The sequence below is a fragment of the Solanum dulcamara genome, chromosome 8 (assembly GCF_947179165.1).
Source record: "Solanum dulcamara chromosome 8, daSolDulc1.2, whole genome shotgun sequence".
Classification (NCBI taxonomy): Eukaryota; Viridiplantae; Streptophyta; class Magnoliopsida; order Solanales; family Solanaceae; genus Solanum; species Solanum dulcamara.
The window spans coordinates 35211078-35229699 of record NC_077244.1 but is presented as its reverse complement, the minus strand read 5'-3'; the positions used below and the strand labels follow the sequence as shown (position 1 = coordinate 35229699).

Sequence of the window (18622 nt, the reverse complement as noted above, 5' to 3'; positions counted from 1 at the left end):
ATACAACTGCGATATACAGTGGAATTGTGCTTAAGGCCCAAAATACAGATGCCCCAATAGCTTAGTCCAATCGTACAGAAACTAAGTATCGGGCAATATTTTCATGTGTTATTTATTGCTTATTTATATAAATTCGGATTGTAATAATTTATTTACTTATATTATTTATGCTTGCTTAGATATTAATTTTAATTTGTTTTAACTTAATTAGATTATCCTAAAGATAAACCAATTCATGTTAATTTACTTTTTAGACGATTCTCTACCTTTACTTAGGTATTTGGTAAACTTTACTTATTTTTATACATGTATATTATTTTTAATGTTTAAGTTTGATCATTTTTCCAAAAAAAAATAATTTTAAAATCTTCGTTTCCTTTTAAACTAATATTTTTAAAAGTTAGTCAAATAATTTTTAAATCGTCGGATAACCGCGCGTTAGCGGCCACTTTGAATGCTTAACACCTTCTCAAAGTGGAAATAAGAACCTCGTACATTTTTTCTGAATTTTTAAGACCTAAATCTGTTAAGGTCTTTTAAATTAAGTTTTCTTAATTTCTTCAAAAAATTAAGTGGCAACTCATTTTTTCTAAAATTGATTTTTTCTCTATAAAGTTAAAATTAATTTTAAATCGTCTTTTTCCGACATAACATAAATGACGACTCCGCTGGGGAATTAATTAGGTTCTAACCATTAGATTAGTTTAATTTATTTGACTAACTATTTAAGATTGTAATAATTAGTAATTTATTTTTCTTTATTTACATTTTATGTGTTTAAATTCCGAATATTAAATTGTCATTGCATGCATAATATGTTTTCCGCCACTTGGCATTTTATTTTCTTACTTAAATGACGGTTATGCAGGTCGCAGTCATTGAATCCAAAATGTTCCTAGGGGGTACCCTGGCTAAATGAGGTTGCCACTGGATGGTCAACGATCTCTAACCTCCCCCAGCCTGAGTTGTCCGCTTGGGTCACCGGTACACTTCAAAATATAGCCCACTCTTAGTTAACCTAGCGTAGAGCAAAGCCAAATCCCAGATTTAGCGCATTGGCCTAAGACGACTCAATACCCAAGGCATATTGAGCCCATTAGAAAGACCATCTTAAGTCCAAAGCGGCCCTTGGCCTAAATGGACGATCATAACTATATGTTTAAATTTGAAAGTTGTATGCGTCGTTTGACAAACTATTTTACCTCGGTGTTGGGGGTTTATTTTAGTAGCTTAGTCTACTCAAAAAAGGATCTTCACAAGCTGCTACTTCATCCTAAAGGCGTTGGCGTTCGGAGATGTCAAGAAGTCAAGAATGAAAGATTTTCCATGAAGCCTTCGTTTAGGATTGTACCCCTGCGTGGGACTGATTATTTGTACCACCATTTTCCTATTATGTATCCCCATTCAGTTTATTCATAAAACTTATATAAATATAGTTTTTGGGGCAATAGAATATTTCAAATGACGTTATACATCCTTTAAATCGTTAGGCCTATCCTTGGCGCAAGAAGGTCACATATCTGTTTAGGATACGCAATAACTGTTTATGTGTTATATGTTATAACTGTTTTTATGAATATGTTGCTTCATTTGGAGACATGCTAGTGCACTTTCTTAGAATTTTTTCTAGAGCCTCATAGGCATAAATATCGAGTTACTATCTACAGTGCGTCCATATACTCCATGAGTCTTTAGTTTTCCAACAAAATTCAAACTTTACTCTCAAATCATAAATCTTGCTCTCTTATCTCAAAAACAAAGGTTGATGTTTCATTAAAAAAAAATTCAAACTGGTCGAACTACGTAGGACCTGAATTCTCCTTTGTGAGATACGTAGGCAGCCTTTCAAGGCTCGGTCCGGTCTTTAAAGTTTTTAGTTTTTACTCATTCTTTCAAAGAAATTGAGAAATTCTTCTGAATTTAGGAAGAATGAGTGTACAAAAGTTGAAGCGCAAGAAATCTGTGAGTCAACACAAGTCAACCTTTCTCACACATCAATCGTAAAATTAAAATGGATCAATTTTTGTTCATTTAGTCTTTCTTCACACATGGATTAGTTTGTCTTAAAAAAGTAATATTTATATGTTTAGTTCTTTGTGTAATATTTGCATTAATTATTACAAACATAAACTAATGCTTTGACTTTTGAGTTATTATTCTTTTTCAGGAAAAGATTGATTTATGTCGGAAATCAAATTTGCTTACTTCTCAAAGATCGAGGGTTCAACAAAGTTGATTCTTTTTTCTTTTATAGAGGCTGTTATCAAAAATAATTATGTGATAAATGATTGGATCTCAATTTTGAGAGTTTAACACTCTCTTCCTAACTAAGAAGTTTTCTTTGTACACAGGAGAGATGACATTATTTCAAGAGAGGGAATCACGGCAATTCCAAATCTACTGCAATATTCAACCACAAACTTTAACCCTAATCTCTTTCAATTCTTTAATCTAAGAAAAATCATAACCCTTTCTCATATGGACCTTGCAGGGACAAAGAGTTCGTGAAAAATAACGATGACCTTAAATTTCACAAGACATCAATACACAGCCTGAAAGATAAATCGAGGGAGTCTTTGACTATGAAGTATTACTCCTATATCTTGTTACTTATTTTTTTATAATGGCTCCTCTTTCACACTTTTCTCATATCTTTGCAGGAAAACTGTCCCCAACAATAGTTGGGATGGTTATAACAATGTATAATTCTCGTGAATAGTTGGAAGAATTCAAGTCATAAGAGACAATCATCAAAAAGAACACAACAAGTGATTCCTGCAGGAAATTGGAAGAACACATCAATGTATAAATTCTGAGGAATATCTAAAAAATAATACAATGATAGGTGTCCTCACCGATGGTTGAGAGGACACAAAATGTGTTGGTGCAAATAGGCAAAAGACACTCTCCAACTGAAGATGTCAATGAGCACTAGACTTACGAGACATCACTTTGACTTTGTCTAAATCTTTAAATTATTTTATATATCATATCTGCAAGAACTACACACACCTGATTCTCATCTCAGTGAGATATGTAGGCAGCCTTTCTTGGGTTTGGTATTTCTTTTTTTTTTTCAAAAATATATATATATAATAATAACAATAATAAATTGTGTTACATACTTTAAAAGTCATATCATCTTGATTGGGAGGAATACAGTTAGGAGCATGCAAAATATTCAGTATGATGAAAATAATTGGTTTTGTGGTAAACCATAGCTTCTGTTGGTATCTTTCATTTGTACTTTTGTGATGCTTGAAAATTCTCTTGCAGTTATTCAAGATAAGAATAAAACCAACCTTATGGCTTCATGTGCATTGTGTGGTGAGCTTTAGATTAAAATTCAATTGCATTGCACTGTTGATCTAGAACTGGGCCTGAATGTTTGTTGAGGTGAAATCCTGAGTAATATTTGGTTTGAGAAAGGATTGTAGGCCTTTTTTGACCCAATTTTGCCTTTCAAAGCCTACCAAATAACATTAATCCCTAGTTTTCTCCACTTTGAGCCTAAAACCCTTTCTTTGGACAACCACTTCTTAGCCTTTTCCTTTCTGAGTGCTTACATGCACTATCCCTCTCTTAGCCCAACCTTCTTGAGCGCATCGAAGACGTGCAAATTATAAAAAAAGATCCAACTTTGAAATTGCCAAAGGCAAAGGACATAAAGTCAAGAAAGCAAAGACGACTTTAAAAAACAACTCTTACAAGGTCGATGTAACAGAAAAAGGAAACTACTCCAACAAAAGAGGAGAAACCTCAAAAGAAAGAGGTGAAAACAGAAAAAGCTCCAAAAAATAAAGACTAAAAAAGAAGTCAAAATCTAAAAAGTTGATAACAAAGAGGATCGGGCGCCAAAAGGCGTAATAATCATCAAAAACACAAATTCAGTGTGACGCTCAAGGAGAGATTAAGTCATTTTTATCCCAAATAAATATCCTACCTGTCCTTAAGCCTACATTACAATCCAATAACAAGCCCTACATGATCTTATTCCAAATATTCTCACATTAGAGGAGACTTACATGTAGGCCAAACATATGGTATCATAGTTGCATGCGTTGAACATTCTTGAGAGCGTGAGTGTACTTTGCAAAAGTTCCTCAAATCAAACACTTCAGATATGTGCGAAATAGGATTTTCTTTATTGTAAGGGCACTTGAAATATGAGGATTGGTATAATTCTAAACCTTTGTTGGAAGCAAGATGAAAGAATCTTGTCGACACTTAAGTATGTTTTAGGTACTATTTGAAGCTATAGAAATTACCTCGAAGTCAATCTCAGTTATAAGAAAGGAAATGAGAAATATTTCTATGCAATCCTAACTGTTGGTACCAATTGTAGTAAAAATTTGATATCTCGTTACATTCTTTAAAAAAATTGCATTTGTCCTTTGAAATTGGATGGTTTGCTCTAAATAATGTGACATTGGGCTAATACCATCGGTGTGAGATTTCTATTTTACTTTATTGGATCGCCCATATCAAATGGGTGGCATATATTATGTTTTTAAGCTGTAAATATTGCAAGTAATACAGTTTTTCATATCATTATGCTCATATTACATATGTGTCTACTCATTATCTTATCTCATATTTTGCAGCATTCATCATCCACAAGATTGGAACTATATTTGACCTGATTCCTGCACCAACAGAATATGTAGGCTCCACAATGGCTCGGTCATGTTCCCCGTAAGATTTTCAATTTGCCTTACAATGAAAAATGGAATAGAATTTTTGAAGAAGATCTCAAATATTCAGAAGAAGATACTATCTCCAGCAAGTCAAGATTGGAGATCATGTTAGTATAAGCAACTAGGACAGAATTTTTGAGAAAATCTCAAAAATTCCATAAGAATGTCAAAATTCTTTCTTTAGCAGCTCGAGATTTGTCAAGAATCTAACTGGGACAAAATTTTTGAGGAAGATCTCAAAAATTCCGTTAAGAATTGTCAGAAGGTCAGATTCAACTCCAAATAATCTCCAACGTTGCTAGAATGGAGAGAACACAAATTTAAGATGAGATCCACCGAGGCCTTGTATAAACTTCCATTAAAGACATGAGTCCCAACGAATACAAATTGTTCAAAAAAATGATATCATCTCAAATCATCCAAGAGGATGACATTCGCATTTTCATTTGCCAAGAGAGTCATTGCATATTTATTTGCCAATAGGGGCATTGCATATTCATTTGCCAAGAGGGACATTGCATATTTATTTTCCAAGAGGGACATTGCATTTTTATTTGCTAAGAGGGCCATTACATTTTCATTTTCCAAGAGGGCCATTGCATATTAATTACCAAGAGGGCCATTGCATTTTAATTTTCCTAGAGGGTCATTGCATTTTAATTTACCAAGAGGGACATTGCATATTCATTTGCCAAGAGGGCCATTGCATATTTATTTGCCAAGAGGGCCATTGCATTTTCATTTGCTAAGAGGGTCATTGCATATTCATTTCCAAGAGGGCCATTGCATATTTATTTGCCAAGAGGGCCATTGCATATTCATTGCCAAGAGGTCCATTTTATATTTATTTGCCAAGAGGGCCGGTGCATTTTCATTTGCCAAGAGGGCCATTGCATTTTTATTTGCAAAGAGGGCCATTGCATATTCATTACCAAGAGGGTCATTGCATATTTATTTACCAAGAGTGCCATTGTATTTTCATTTACCAAGAGGGACATTGCATTTTCATTTGTCATGAGGGCCATTGCATTTTTATTTTCCAAGAGGGCCATTGCATATTTATTTGCCAAGAGGGCCATTGCATTTTCATTTCCCAAGAGGGCCTTTACATATTCATTGTCAAGAGGGCCATTGCATTTTTATTTGTCAAGAAGGCCATTGCATTTTTATTTCCCAAGAGGGCTATTGCATATTTATTTGCCAAGAGGGACATTGAATTTTCATTTGCCAAGAGGGCCATTGCATTTTCATTTACCAAGAGGGTCATTGCATATTCATTGCCAAGAGGGACATTGCATATTCATTGCCAAGAGGGCAATTGTATTTTCATTTGCCAAGAGGGCCATTGCATTTTCATTTGCCATGAGGGACATTGCATTTTCATTTGCCAAGAGGGCCATTGCATATTTATTTGCCAAGAGAGCCATTTCATTTTCATTTGCCAAGAGGGTCATTGCATATTTATTGCCAAAAGGGTCATTGCATATTTATTTGCCAAGAGGGCCATTGCATTTTCATTTGCCAAGAGGACCATTGCATGTTCATTTTCCAAGAGGGCCATTGCATTTTTATTTGCCAAGAGGGTAATTGCATTTTCATTTGCCAAGAGGTCCATTGCATTTTCATTTGCCAAGAGGGCCATTGCATATTCATTGTCAAGAGGGCCATTGCATATTCATTTTCCAAGAGGGCCATTGCATATTTATTTGTCAAGAGAGCCATTACATTTTCATTTGCCAAGAGGGCCATTGCATATTCATTGCCAAGAGGGTCATTGCATATTAATTGCCAAGAGGGCCATTGCATATTTATTTGCCAAGAGGACCATTGCATTTTTATTATCTAAGAGGGCCATTGCATTTTTATTTGTCAAGAAGGCCATTGCATTTTCATTTTCCAAGAAGGCCATTGCATATTTATTTGCCAAGAGGTCCATTGAATTTTCATTTGCCAAGAGGGCTATTGCATATTTATTTGCCAAGAGGGACATTGCATTTTCATTTGTCAAGAGGGTCATTTCATTTTTATTGCATTACCAAGAGGGTCATGCATCATTCAAATCATCCAAGACGATGACATTGCATATTATTGCCAAGAGGGCCATTTCATTTTCATTGCATTACCAAGAGGAACATGCATCATTCAAATAATCTAAGAGGATAACATTGCATATTATTGCCAAGAGGGCCATTCATATTATATTACCGAAAGTGGTAATATTATTGCTGAGAGGGCCATTGTATATCGATCTCATCAAAGAGAAACATCAGTATTTTCCAGCGTTATAAACTCCTGAGGGGAATACGTAAGGTGCATCAAATATCAGAGAAGATTTGAAGTACAACTTGCCAATGAATCATTATCCTACCAATGGACATGCATCATATCCTGCCGATGGATCACCTTTATTTTTCCTACTAATGGACATGCATCATATCCTACCAATGGATCAACATTCATCCATCGATGGACCAACATATCCTACCAATGAATTTTCATTCGTCCTATCGATGGACACATATTTACATCCTACCAATGGATCATCATTCATCCTATCGATGGATGAACATATTCTATCAATGGATTTTCATTCGTCCTATCGATGGACACGCATTTATATCCTACCAGTGGATCTTCATTCGTCCTACCGATGGACATAAAGTTATTTTGCCAAAATATCCTATCGGCAGATCACCTTTATTCATCCTACCAATGGACATGCATCATATCCTGCCGACGAATCATCTTTATTTATCCTATCAATGGACACACACATTTATATCCTACCAGTGGATCTTCATTCGTCCTACCGATGGACATACAATTATTTTGCCGAGTATCCTATTAATGGATCACCCTTCTACTGATAGAGCAGCATTATCCTACCAATGGATTAATGGAAATTTTCCACATGCAAGGAGGATGAAAGAAAATGAGAAACAACATCAAAGAGGATGCAACACAACATGGAATCTTTTCTTAGCAGCGAATAGGGACACAGTCCGAAGAAAAATATCAAACTCATAGGATACGAACTGAGGAACGACTCCCACCATAGTAAACCATATTCCTATCGGAAGGCGTGTGGTTATTTTGGGGTCCACCCATAATTCTAAAATCCATACCAATCCCTTTTTAGAAAGATGATGATGGAGTCGGTCAAAATGGAATTTATCAATTTTCTTTGTTCAAGATCTCTTTTATCAATTCTATCTAAAGAAAGGGATAAACAAGCCTATTAAAAATAATCTAACATATATAAAGAAAGTGTCTTATGGAATAGGAATTACGAAACTGATTCGCAAACATAAGCTCCTACCTAAATGGACTAAGAAGAACCTAATTCATCCTTTCACTCACAAACAGAGACCCAAGTGGATCTGAGTGTCCAAAATTAATCTCTGATTGCTAGTGCAGGAACAGGTAAGAGCAAGACATAAACAGTAGTATGTGGATAGTGCATGTTCAAGACATATAATGGAAAACAAAGATAACTTCCTCTTACTGAATGATTTCCATGGCGGAAGTGTCGCTTTTGGAAACGAAAAGAAAGAGAAACTAGTGCAAATTCGATGAAACTGGTTCCCTAGTCGGTGACACAAAATACTGAGGCATAATTGAATCCTTACTATACCTCACAGCCAATAGACCAGAGATAGTGTTTAGTGTTGGACTATGTACACGTTTTCAATCATCTCCAAAAGAGTCACACATAAAGGCCATCAAAAGAATACTACGATACCTTAAAGGAACTCAGAACCTGGTTCTCTGGTATCCTACAGGAAACTCCTTCGATCTAATTAGATTTGCAGATGAAGACTATGCAGTCTATCTTGTAGATAGAAAAAGCACATTAGGTATGGCACATTTTCTTGGACCATGTCTGGTGTCATAGGCTATATGAAAACAAAACTCACTTGCACTATCCACTGTTGAAGCGGAGTATGTAGCTGCTGTGTCATTTTGTTCTCAACTCTTATGGATTAAAAAATAACTATTGGACTTTGGAATCATTGTAGGATGCACACCAATAAGATGTGACAATACTAATGCGATGAACTTAACTAAGAACCCGGTCCAACACAAATGAACCAAGCACATTGATGTACAACATCACTTACTTCGAGACAATATTGAAAAGGGGCTCATAGCCATGATGTTTTGTAAAACTGAAGATCAGGTGGCTAATATCTTTACAAACGCATTGGGAAGAGAAGAATTTGAGAAATATAGACTGGCTCTTGGTCTCATTTACCAATAAAATTGACTACCTTCTTTTTTTCTTGACAGATCAAATTGATTAGAAGTGATTTGGTATTATAAATATAATGTGACTTACTGAGTCACCTTTGCACTATACTAGGTACACACTCATCTTCAGAGGAACACTACAGCTTAGGTCTGATGATATTACCCTTAGTTTCCCATAACAAAGTGGAGAAACAAATTGACTGTACACAGGAACTAGGTCCTTCCCTTAACATGTATGCGCTCATCCTCCTGGTCTTTACTACTGCCGTACATCTTAAATGCATGTTCACATATCCAACTGAACCTGGTCCCTTCATCTGTACTCTATATTCCAAATGGGTGGGAAGTTCATATTTTCTCTCTGAATATTAATAACCTTGGGATCTTAACCGTCACCTCACCCTCAAATCACTCGTCAAAACACCATCATTTCCCATCAAATCACCCAAAATTCCCTATACACTCATCACTCTTCAATTGTCTCACCAATTGATTCTTTCTTCTACACTAATAAACCCTAACTGCATCCATGGAAGTTCCAGCTCCTCCACCTACTACCCACCCATAAACGACCACTCCTCCCAAAATACCTTTACCCCTTTTGGCCCTCGTCAATTAATCTGACAATGAGGACCCAACATCATCTCAGGGGGAATCACCAGGGACATCTTCTCAGGGAGAAGATCACCTAAAATCTCAAATAGGCACGCCACCTATTTCGCTACCGTCTTCCCCTACTCGCCAAACTCATCATTCTCCTCTTCCACCATATACCTCCACTGAACCCTTCACTCATTCATCATTATTTCTACTCGCCGAAAACCCTAACCCTTCATCCTTCCCTCTTCCTTTCACTAAAACCCCTAATGTGTCTCCTAAAGTGGTTGAGTTCTATATAAATCTGGTAGTCTTAAAGGATAGTTTGGTTAGTGCTAGAGTTCATGGGGCTGAGATTGTTATTGATTATCATCAACTGGAGGAAATCTTACAAGTTCCCTCAGTTGGGCTTGCTAAATATGTGTGGACTAAGGACGAAAATCACTTACTCACATCCAAGTTCACATAGGGGAGGGTCACTGTCAGACCTAGGAAAGTGATAAGTTGTTAGTTAAAATAGTGCATAAGGGAATCATTCCATGAGGGGAGAGAGAACATGAAGATACGTTATGGACATGGGTTGGCAAATGCTCATGATCAAGAAGAACACATCAACTGGCCGGCACTCATGATTCATCATATGGCTAGGGTGGTTGATCCTAAACCTGGTCCTCACTGCTTGGTCTATGGGAACATGCTCACCATAGTGCTTCAGGCCTTCAATGTGCCTTTAGGTGAAGGACGACGGGCCAAAAAAATGATTTATAAAACCTCTCATGCTGAATGTAATTGCTTGTCCGTTGCTAATACTGCTCCTACACCTGGTCAAAGGATAGTTTGTCCAGTTTCCCAGTTAATGGCCTCTCTCAATTGTACTCGAGACCAGAACAATTCTCTACAAGATGAGGTGGATACTCTAAGGGTTGATCTTGCTGGTACACAAGGCGAAGTGGTCGCACTAAAAGATTAATTGATTAGGCAACAATAGAAAAACAATGCTCGTATAAACAAACTGCTTCTCCTTCTTGCTACCTCCTCATCTTCATCTACTCCTCCTCTATAGCCTTTTATTTGTCTCTCTCAGATGAGTTTTGAAACTATATTTTTGTTGTTTTACTTTGTACAGACTATGGTGGTGCCCTTCTGGGCTTAAATGATGTGGTGTCTTGCTTTTGTGTTTTCTTTGCTTTGGTATTATTTCAATGGCTAATATCCTCATATTGTAAGTACTCTGTGATTCCTCAACCAGGTGACAGTGTTTCCATTTATGCCTCTGGATCAGCATACTCACATTATTCTATACCTTATTCACTTATTCTTTTTTTTTTGAGATGTCAAAAGGGGGAAGTTGGTTTTTGTTGGTTTTGTACTTAACATATGTGCAGGTGCAGAAGGTACAAGGTTTGTCATCATCAAAAAAGGAGAATTTGTTGACACCATTCATGAAGGTTTTGATAATGACAAATGAGAATCAGGTTATGAGAACTAGGTTCACTCGCTGGATGGTACAGTAGGCAGACGCGGAAAAAATTGGACAAATCCTTGTATAAGTCAAAAATGCAGAAATAAGGAAAGATGACGCAATTAAAACTCCTATAAGGAAAAGCAATAAAAAAGTTTTACTTTCCTTGTAGGATTCAACTAGGTCTTCAAAAACCAATGTTATAAAAGGAAAATGTCACACAAGGGATTTCTTGGCTTTGCAAATCTGAAATCGAATTTCTCAAGCAAAAGGCAAGGCAGAGTTCCAAGAGCAAAACATTGAAGAAACAAGAACTAGAGTTAGGTTTTCTTTCTGAAAGTTAATTCATGTGTTTGAACTCTATTTAGAAATATTATTGAGTTATAATTTTCTAAGGTATAAAGTGAGGCTTGTAATAAGAAGTGGGTTTGGCTTCTTGGAGAGTTTGAGTTGCGATTATAGTTAATCGTTCGAGTTTAGGTACTTGAGTTAAGTCCTTGATTATTGAGTTGTAATCTAAAACCGCTCTTTGAAGGTTAGTGAAATTTGGTGGAAATCCTACGAGATGTAGGTTGTGGTTTTTCTTTCCTTGAGCAAGGAGGTTTTTCTCAATAAATTATGTGTCTTATATTTACTGTTTACATTCGTATTCATCGTTCAAGAACATGATTTTTGAAATCGTTAGGTGGTATAGGTTTCTACACCAAATCACCCTAAAAGTATAGAAGCATAGGGATGGGTGGAGAGTAATTCTTTTCTAAAAAGAAATACTAATAAAGCTAAAGTACTCCCAATGAATGAATAGACCAAGTACCTAATTAGGATTGAACTCTCTCTAATATGACACTCCATCCATCGGGCGTCATTTGGCCCCAAATAATTTATGGAGAAAATTTTAAAAAATAAAAATAAAAATTAGTGTTTAGTCATATAATTTATCATTACTTTACAAATATATTTGGCAAACATTCCAAGTTTCCAAGTTCTAGAAAAAATTATAATATTTGAAAAGTTTTAAAAATTTAAAAATTATCCCAAACTTTTATATTTTATAAAAACACCCACCATTTATTAATTCCAACTAATATTTATCTATCAGTTTACTCCATTAACGTGGTCAACCAACACTATTAAATAACATCTCTATCTAGCTCCTCTGGCAAAGAATAGTTTGGGTGAAAAGATTGAAAAAAAACAACAATTTGTTTTTAATGTAGTTAATGTATTGTTCTTGCACATATTTTTATTTCGTTGTTGATTGTTATCAATTATGTTATAAGGTTTTTCTTAACGGATAATATTCATTATAAAATGATAATATAAACTTATATGTATTTTAAATAACTTTAAGAACTTATGGGTACAAAATAATATTTTTGAACCAATCAAATATTCTTGGAAAAATTTGTGACCAAACACTTGCTGAAACTTCACCCAAAAATAACTTGCCAAGAATATTTGAAAATTTGAGGCCAAACGCTAGCTAAAGTTTTTTTTTGCTCCGTCTAAAAAGAGTGTTTTTAATATTATTTTTATAGTTAATAAGTTTTTGAATTCAAATATTTTACGCAACAAGTTTATAGTTAATAAGTTTTCGAATTCCAATATTTTATGTAACAAATTTAAGGCCATATGATATAATGATTTTGCACATCTTTAATTTTTAGATTACATGATTCAAAAGTCTTTTTTATTTCTTAAATTTCATATTGGATTAAACTAAAATATTCAAATTAGAACAAAGCAAGTAACTTATATGAAAGAATTCTTGCCATTTCTTATATATTTATTTTATACTCAGTTATTAAGTTTTTCAATTTTAATATTTTATATGACAAATTTAGAGTCACGATATTTCAAAGGTTATACACATTTTTAATTTAAAATTATAAAATTTAATAATCTTTTTTAAAAAAAATCCGTACTCGATTAAACTAAAATATTTAAATTAAAACAGAAAAAGTAACTTATATGACAAAATTCTTAAAATTCATTTATTTCTCTAGGGATAGCTTATTTTGATTTTGATGCATTTCATGCAACAGACTTGTATGATCCGGGAATTTTGTTTACATGCAATAAAATACCTCAAAAAATTTAAAGATAAAAAAGACATTTTTACTTCAGAAAATTTTGAAAGTCCACAGAAAATTATTACTAATTGACTCTATTATACTGTGCTCTCCATGCTTGTTCCCCCTTCTTTCTTATCCTGCCAAGTTTTTTTGAAATAACTCCGATGCCTTTTTCTTACTTCACCTCACTCCCTCGCCCAAAAAGAATGAGCAGTTTGTCCATATTAGCGTCATTTTGAACAAACAAAGCGTTTTAAATCCCATTTTCTTCCCCCACCCTTTCTCTCTCACACAGACACACAGTGACACAACATACAATGCCTATATCACACTCTTCCTCCTCCTCCTCTTTATAAATAGCAATATCTTCCGTAAACAGCCTAATTAAATCTTGAAAAATGGCATCGTCTTTCTCTTTACTCTTTCTTGCTTTACTACTTGTATTTCTCTGTCCTCATGCTCTTTCTCTTTCTTTGTCCAATAATGAGGATGCGATTTTTCTATCTTCAGCTAAATTCCCTGTACCAATGGCTGAAAAACTCATCAAACAGCTTAATTTGTTCCCTAAACATGATATCAACAAGGGGAAATCCGTAGCTGCTACTGAACAAACTCTCTTTGAGAAGAGATTCAATTTATCTTACCTTGGTGATTCTGGAGCCTCTGTTCAAGATTTGGGTCATCATGCCGGTTATTATCGTCTTCCACATACTAAAGATGCAAGGTACGATTCACAATGAAGTCATGATTTAAAATTCTATATTAATAATTTATAAATATTCAATACATTTTTTAAAATTCTTTTATCCATCAGGCCTTCTAGACTGATGGATGATAATATCACCTAGTAGCTACAAAGGTGTGTTGTATTGAGACCCTTTTTGTTTTACCTTTTTTTTTTAACACAAATAAAAGGTTTAGGCTAAAGTACTAAATTTGGCAAAACTCGTAATCATTGAAATAGCTCGGCCCATGATGATTAATAAATTCAATTTGTTCAATTTTATATGTCACTTTATTACGCAAAGAATACCCTTTTTTATATTCTAGAATTTTTTTACTTTAAAATTTTATTTTATCTTTAATAAAATGATCTTTATAGTCATAGTAATGTGTGTTCTTACATTCATGAACTCATTGTCACCGCAATAAAAAATATATTTAGTGGCAATAAAATATTGAGCAATAATTGAATTAATGTTATTATATTCAAAGTTATTAAAATTTTTAGTGATATTTATATAAAATATTGATTATAAATACTTTTATACATTATTACCGCAAAATCTTTTATAGATTATAGTGTATCTAGTTAAGTACCAGAGTGTAAAATGGAACAGGAAGAAAATTTGGTAATTTTAAATGTTATTTTTTCCTTTTGGTTTGGTGTAATTCTATTATTATTTTTTTCACTTTTTGTTTGTTTCGCAGGATGTTTTATTTCTTTTTTGAATCAAGAAGTAGCCAGAATGATCCAGTTGTTATATGGCTAACAGGAGGGCCAGGATGTAGCAGTGAATTGGCTGTGTTTTATGAAAATGGTCCTTTCAATATAGCAGACAATATGTCACTTGTCTGGAATGATTTTGGCTGGGACAAGGTTTTTACTACCTTCACTTTAATTTATTTATCTTCTTTTTATATTTTAGTCTATTTTAATTCTTTTTTTATAATTCTTTAATTATATTTATTTTTCAAAATCATAAAATTAAGGGTGATTTTATATATTTTACATATCTTTAATTTAAAGACTGTAAATTCAATGTTTTTTTGAAGATTAAGATATTCTATTTCAAAAAGTGGTAATTATCGGTGTATATACCCATCGATGTGCATTTAAATTGATCTTAACACAATTAAATTATAAATAAAATAAAATATGGGTTTTAGACATTTTGAAAATTATGATAAGACTCCACGTTATCAATAGATATTATTCCAAAAAAAAAAATCTATCATGCAAAGCATGTTTTTACCAACTAGAATTTCTTTTCTTGTCTAATTGTTTATTTGTTAGGCCTAGTAGAATTTTACAAAGCAAGTTTTCTTTTCTTTTTAATTTTACTTGATCAACGCTTGAGATCTTTGAACGGAAATTTGCTACCCTTTTGCTCTATCTTCATTTACACATAAAGTCCCTTCCACTTTGTAAACATGTCCATCTTTAATTTCTTTTTCTCCCCACAATGACATAGGAACATAACGATAAAGTCCCCTAATTACTTTACTTGCTTGCTTTTTCTTGAATATAATTAAGATTCCACTCCACAAATTTCTGATAGAATTGTTGATTAAAGTGGCTTTTCAGAATCAATTATTTGCTAGCAAATGCCACAAATAAAAAATATTAAAATAAAGGGTGGGAATTCGAATTAAATGGACCCAATGGGCACTTGAATATCAAATGATTAAATTAAGAAAAAAAAAGAAAAATTTGAAGTGTGCTCTTGATTCATCTTTGTAAATAAAGAAAGATAACGTGGAGTTAATTGCAATTTACAGGTCTCAAATTTATTATACGTTGATCAACCAACTGGAACTGGTTTCAGTTATACTTCAGATGATGATGACATTCGTCACGATGAAAGGGGTGTTAGCAATGACCTTTATGACTTCTTGCAGGTTTGTAACTCTTTGTTTTGTTCTGTGTTTTTTTTTTTCCGAATCTAAATTTAAGCCTCTAATTAATTTTTAATGTGAAATTGAATAAAAATGTCTACATTTAATAATTGGTCTAAAATTTACTTTTCCGTCAATAGTTTGGTCCGAAATGATCCCTATTGTTATTTAATGGGTCAAAAATATCTTTTTCTCTAATAAATATATTGTTTCTTTTCATTTTAAACACATTCTTTTTCAAATAATGATTTTTATTAGAAAATGCTTATATTATTTTAATTTGAAAATATTAAGAAATAAAAATATTTTCTATTTTATTATATATTTTTTTATCGTTATCTCAATAAAAATTAATGAAGGGCTTACTATGATCTTATATATTTGATTTACATTATCAATTAACATTGAAAATAGAGTTATTCTATTTTAATTGTTAAAATGAGATTAAGAAAGAAAAAAAATAATTTTCTACTTATTTATTAGCTAAAGCGGTTTAAGAAGAAAAGAAATAAGAACTAAGTTCTTCCATAAAAATATTTTTTTAGGAATATAACTTGTTTTTTTTTAAAATACTAATAGTTGTATTCGGAAAAAGACATTTTTGAACCTAACTATTGACGGCAGGAATAGTTTTGGACCAAACTATTAATTAATTGAAGACATTTTATTCAATTTCATATAGTTTTAAAACGTTTTAAACTATTTTCCGTATCCAAATATTTGAATGTTATTCTATCTTACAAATTTAAAGTAAAACACCTTATATATTTTTTCTTTTTTTATGCATATAGGCCTTTTTCAAGACACATCCTCAGTATGTAAAGAATGATTTTTACATCACTGGAGAATCATATGCTGGACATTATATTCCTGCATTTGCTTCGCGTGTTCATCAAGGTAACAAGAATAAAGAAGGAATTCCTATAAATCTTAAGGTATTTATAGCTAATTAACTCATCTTCCATAACTAATTTGTTTGTTTTGACTTGTTACGGTGCTAATTCAGTGAATTATATTCGATTAGGGATTTGCCATTGGTAATGGACTTACTAATCCAGAAATTCAGTACAAAGCCTACACTGACTATGCATTGGATATGGGATTGATCAAACAATCTGATTACAATGTCATAGACAAGTCATATCCAAAATGTCAACAAGCAATTAAGCTTTGTGGTAGTCTTCATCTCACTGAAACTCCGCGAAGTGTATTCTTTATCGTTTAAGTCCTTCACTATCCTTGACATCAGCTGTGTGCTATGCAAAAATTGTTAGGAACTGATGGTGGAAGTGCTTGCATGGCTGCATATCTTGTATGCACAAGCATCTTCAACAAGATAATGAATATTGTTGGTAACAAAAATGTAAGAAAACGTAATTTCTTTTAATTTTTCTCTCTGGGCAAAATCATATTGTAACTAGAATCACACAGATTTCTAACTATAAAATTACATAAAAGCTGGAGTTAGCTGCGAACATCATCCCTAAATCACTTGTAGCTACCAAACTTTTTTGATAATCGTTCCTGCAGTACTATGATGTCAGAAAGACTTGTGATGGTGATCTCTGCTATGACTTCTCCAACATGGAAAATCTCCTCAATGATGAGCAGGTTAAACATGCCCTTGGTGTTGGGAATATCGAATTTGTCTCGTGTAGTTCTACTGTTTACCAGGCAATGCAGTTGGATTGGATGAGGAATCTTGAAGCTGGTATTCCTCCACTCCTTGAGGATGGAATCAAGCTACTTGTCTACGCCGGGGAATATGATCTTATCTGCAACTGGCTAGGTAAGCTTCATTCGTTTGAGATCGAACAAAACTAGTAGTACATTTGTTATTTAGAAGAGTCCTAAATTATGTGCAGTCAATGGAAATCTACTTATACAACAGAGCTTAAATAGTTTTAGCTGTTGTGATTCAGAACTAAAGTATTTTTCATGCTATGGACAGGGAACTCTAGATGGGTGCATGCAATGGAATGGTCTGGGCAGAAAGATTTTGGGGCAGCACGATCCGTTCCTTTTACACTAGATGGTGAAGAGAAAGGAATTCAAAAGAACCATGGGCCTCTAACTTTCCTTAGGGTCCATGATGCAGGTCACATGGTTCCAATGGATCAACCTAAGGCAGCACTTGAAATGCTCCAGAGGTGGATGCAAGGGAAATTGTCTAAGGAAGGTCACTTTGCTCATATGTAACTTCTTCAACTTATGAGCCACAATACCAAGGCACAATAATAGATTTACAAGTTCATATGCACTATCAGGAAAAATGTGATACAAATCATGTAAATATGCTTTCACCATTTCATGTCTATTTTGAGGAGAATGGTGTTCTGTCTGAGGTTACACTAAGGATTAAAATGTTGAACCGCATCAACTCTTGAAAAGAACTTATATGTAACAAGTACTCATGGTGAGAGATGGATATGTTTATCATGCAACAATACTTTATAAAATCTTGAATTGTTTTTCCAAGTAGATGCTTTCGTAATTTGTTAGTTTATGAAAGGGAGTAAATAATGCTACAAAGAACACACTAGAAACATTAACAATTCTATAGCCATATTCACCAGCGGGTTTATTGTTTTAACCGTTATTGTCTCCAAAGATGAAAGAAAGCTAGCACCAATTACTGATCTTAAGGAACCTGGTTCCTTAAGTTCGTCTACACAATAAAGTAAAGAGCACACAGTGTACGTAACTGTGGAAAGATTTTTAACCAACTTCACTATCTCAAAGAGCGATTTCAAACTATAACTTTGAATTTGTTGAGGAAGATCAGCTGTAGAGGAAAACCTATAGTCAAACTGAGAATCGCAGCCGAAGTTTGCTAAAGAGTTTCTATAATCTAAGGGACTAACTCTAATACATAACTCTAGATACAAAATTTTGTATATTCCAATTAGCGTCATAGCGTG

At 33.7% G+C, this 18622-nt stretch overlaps 1 protein-coding gene across 1 annotated transcript; it reads left to right on the top strand.

Annotated features, from left to right (window-relative positions):
* The first annotated feature begins 13200 nt into the window (after positions 1–13200).
* Positions 13201–18179, top strand: LOC129900909 (serine carboxypeptidase-like). The gene is made up of 8 exons (XM_055975991.1): positions 13201–13806; positions 14514–14682; positions 15585–15704; positions 16493–16636; positions 16726–16876; positions 16976–17064; positions 17232–17490; positions 17653–18179. Exons 1-8 carry the CDS (start codon positions 13481–13483, stop codon positions 17898–17900), a joined length of 1506 nt encoding a protein of 501 aa, XP_055831966.1. The 5' UTR covers positions 13201–13480; the 3' UTR covers positions 17901–18179.
* The last annotated feature ends 443 nt before the right edge of the window (positions 18180–18622 follow it).

Coding starts and splice junctions, on each gene's coding strand:
- LOC129900909 (XM_055975991.1), top strand. CDS start 13,481: ATGGCATCGTCTTTCTCTTTACTCTTTCTTGCTTTACTACTTGTATTT. Junction 14,683..15,584: donor ATGATTTTGGCTGGGACAAG/GTTTTTACTACC, acceptor TGCAATTTACAG/GTCTCAAATTTATTATACGT. Junction 17,491..17,652: donor TCTTATCTGCAACTGGCTAG/GTAAGCTTCATT, acceptor TGCTATGGACAG/GGAACTCTAGATGGGTGCAT.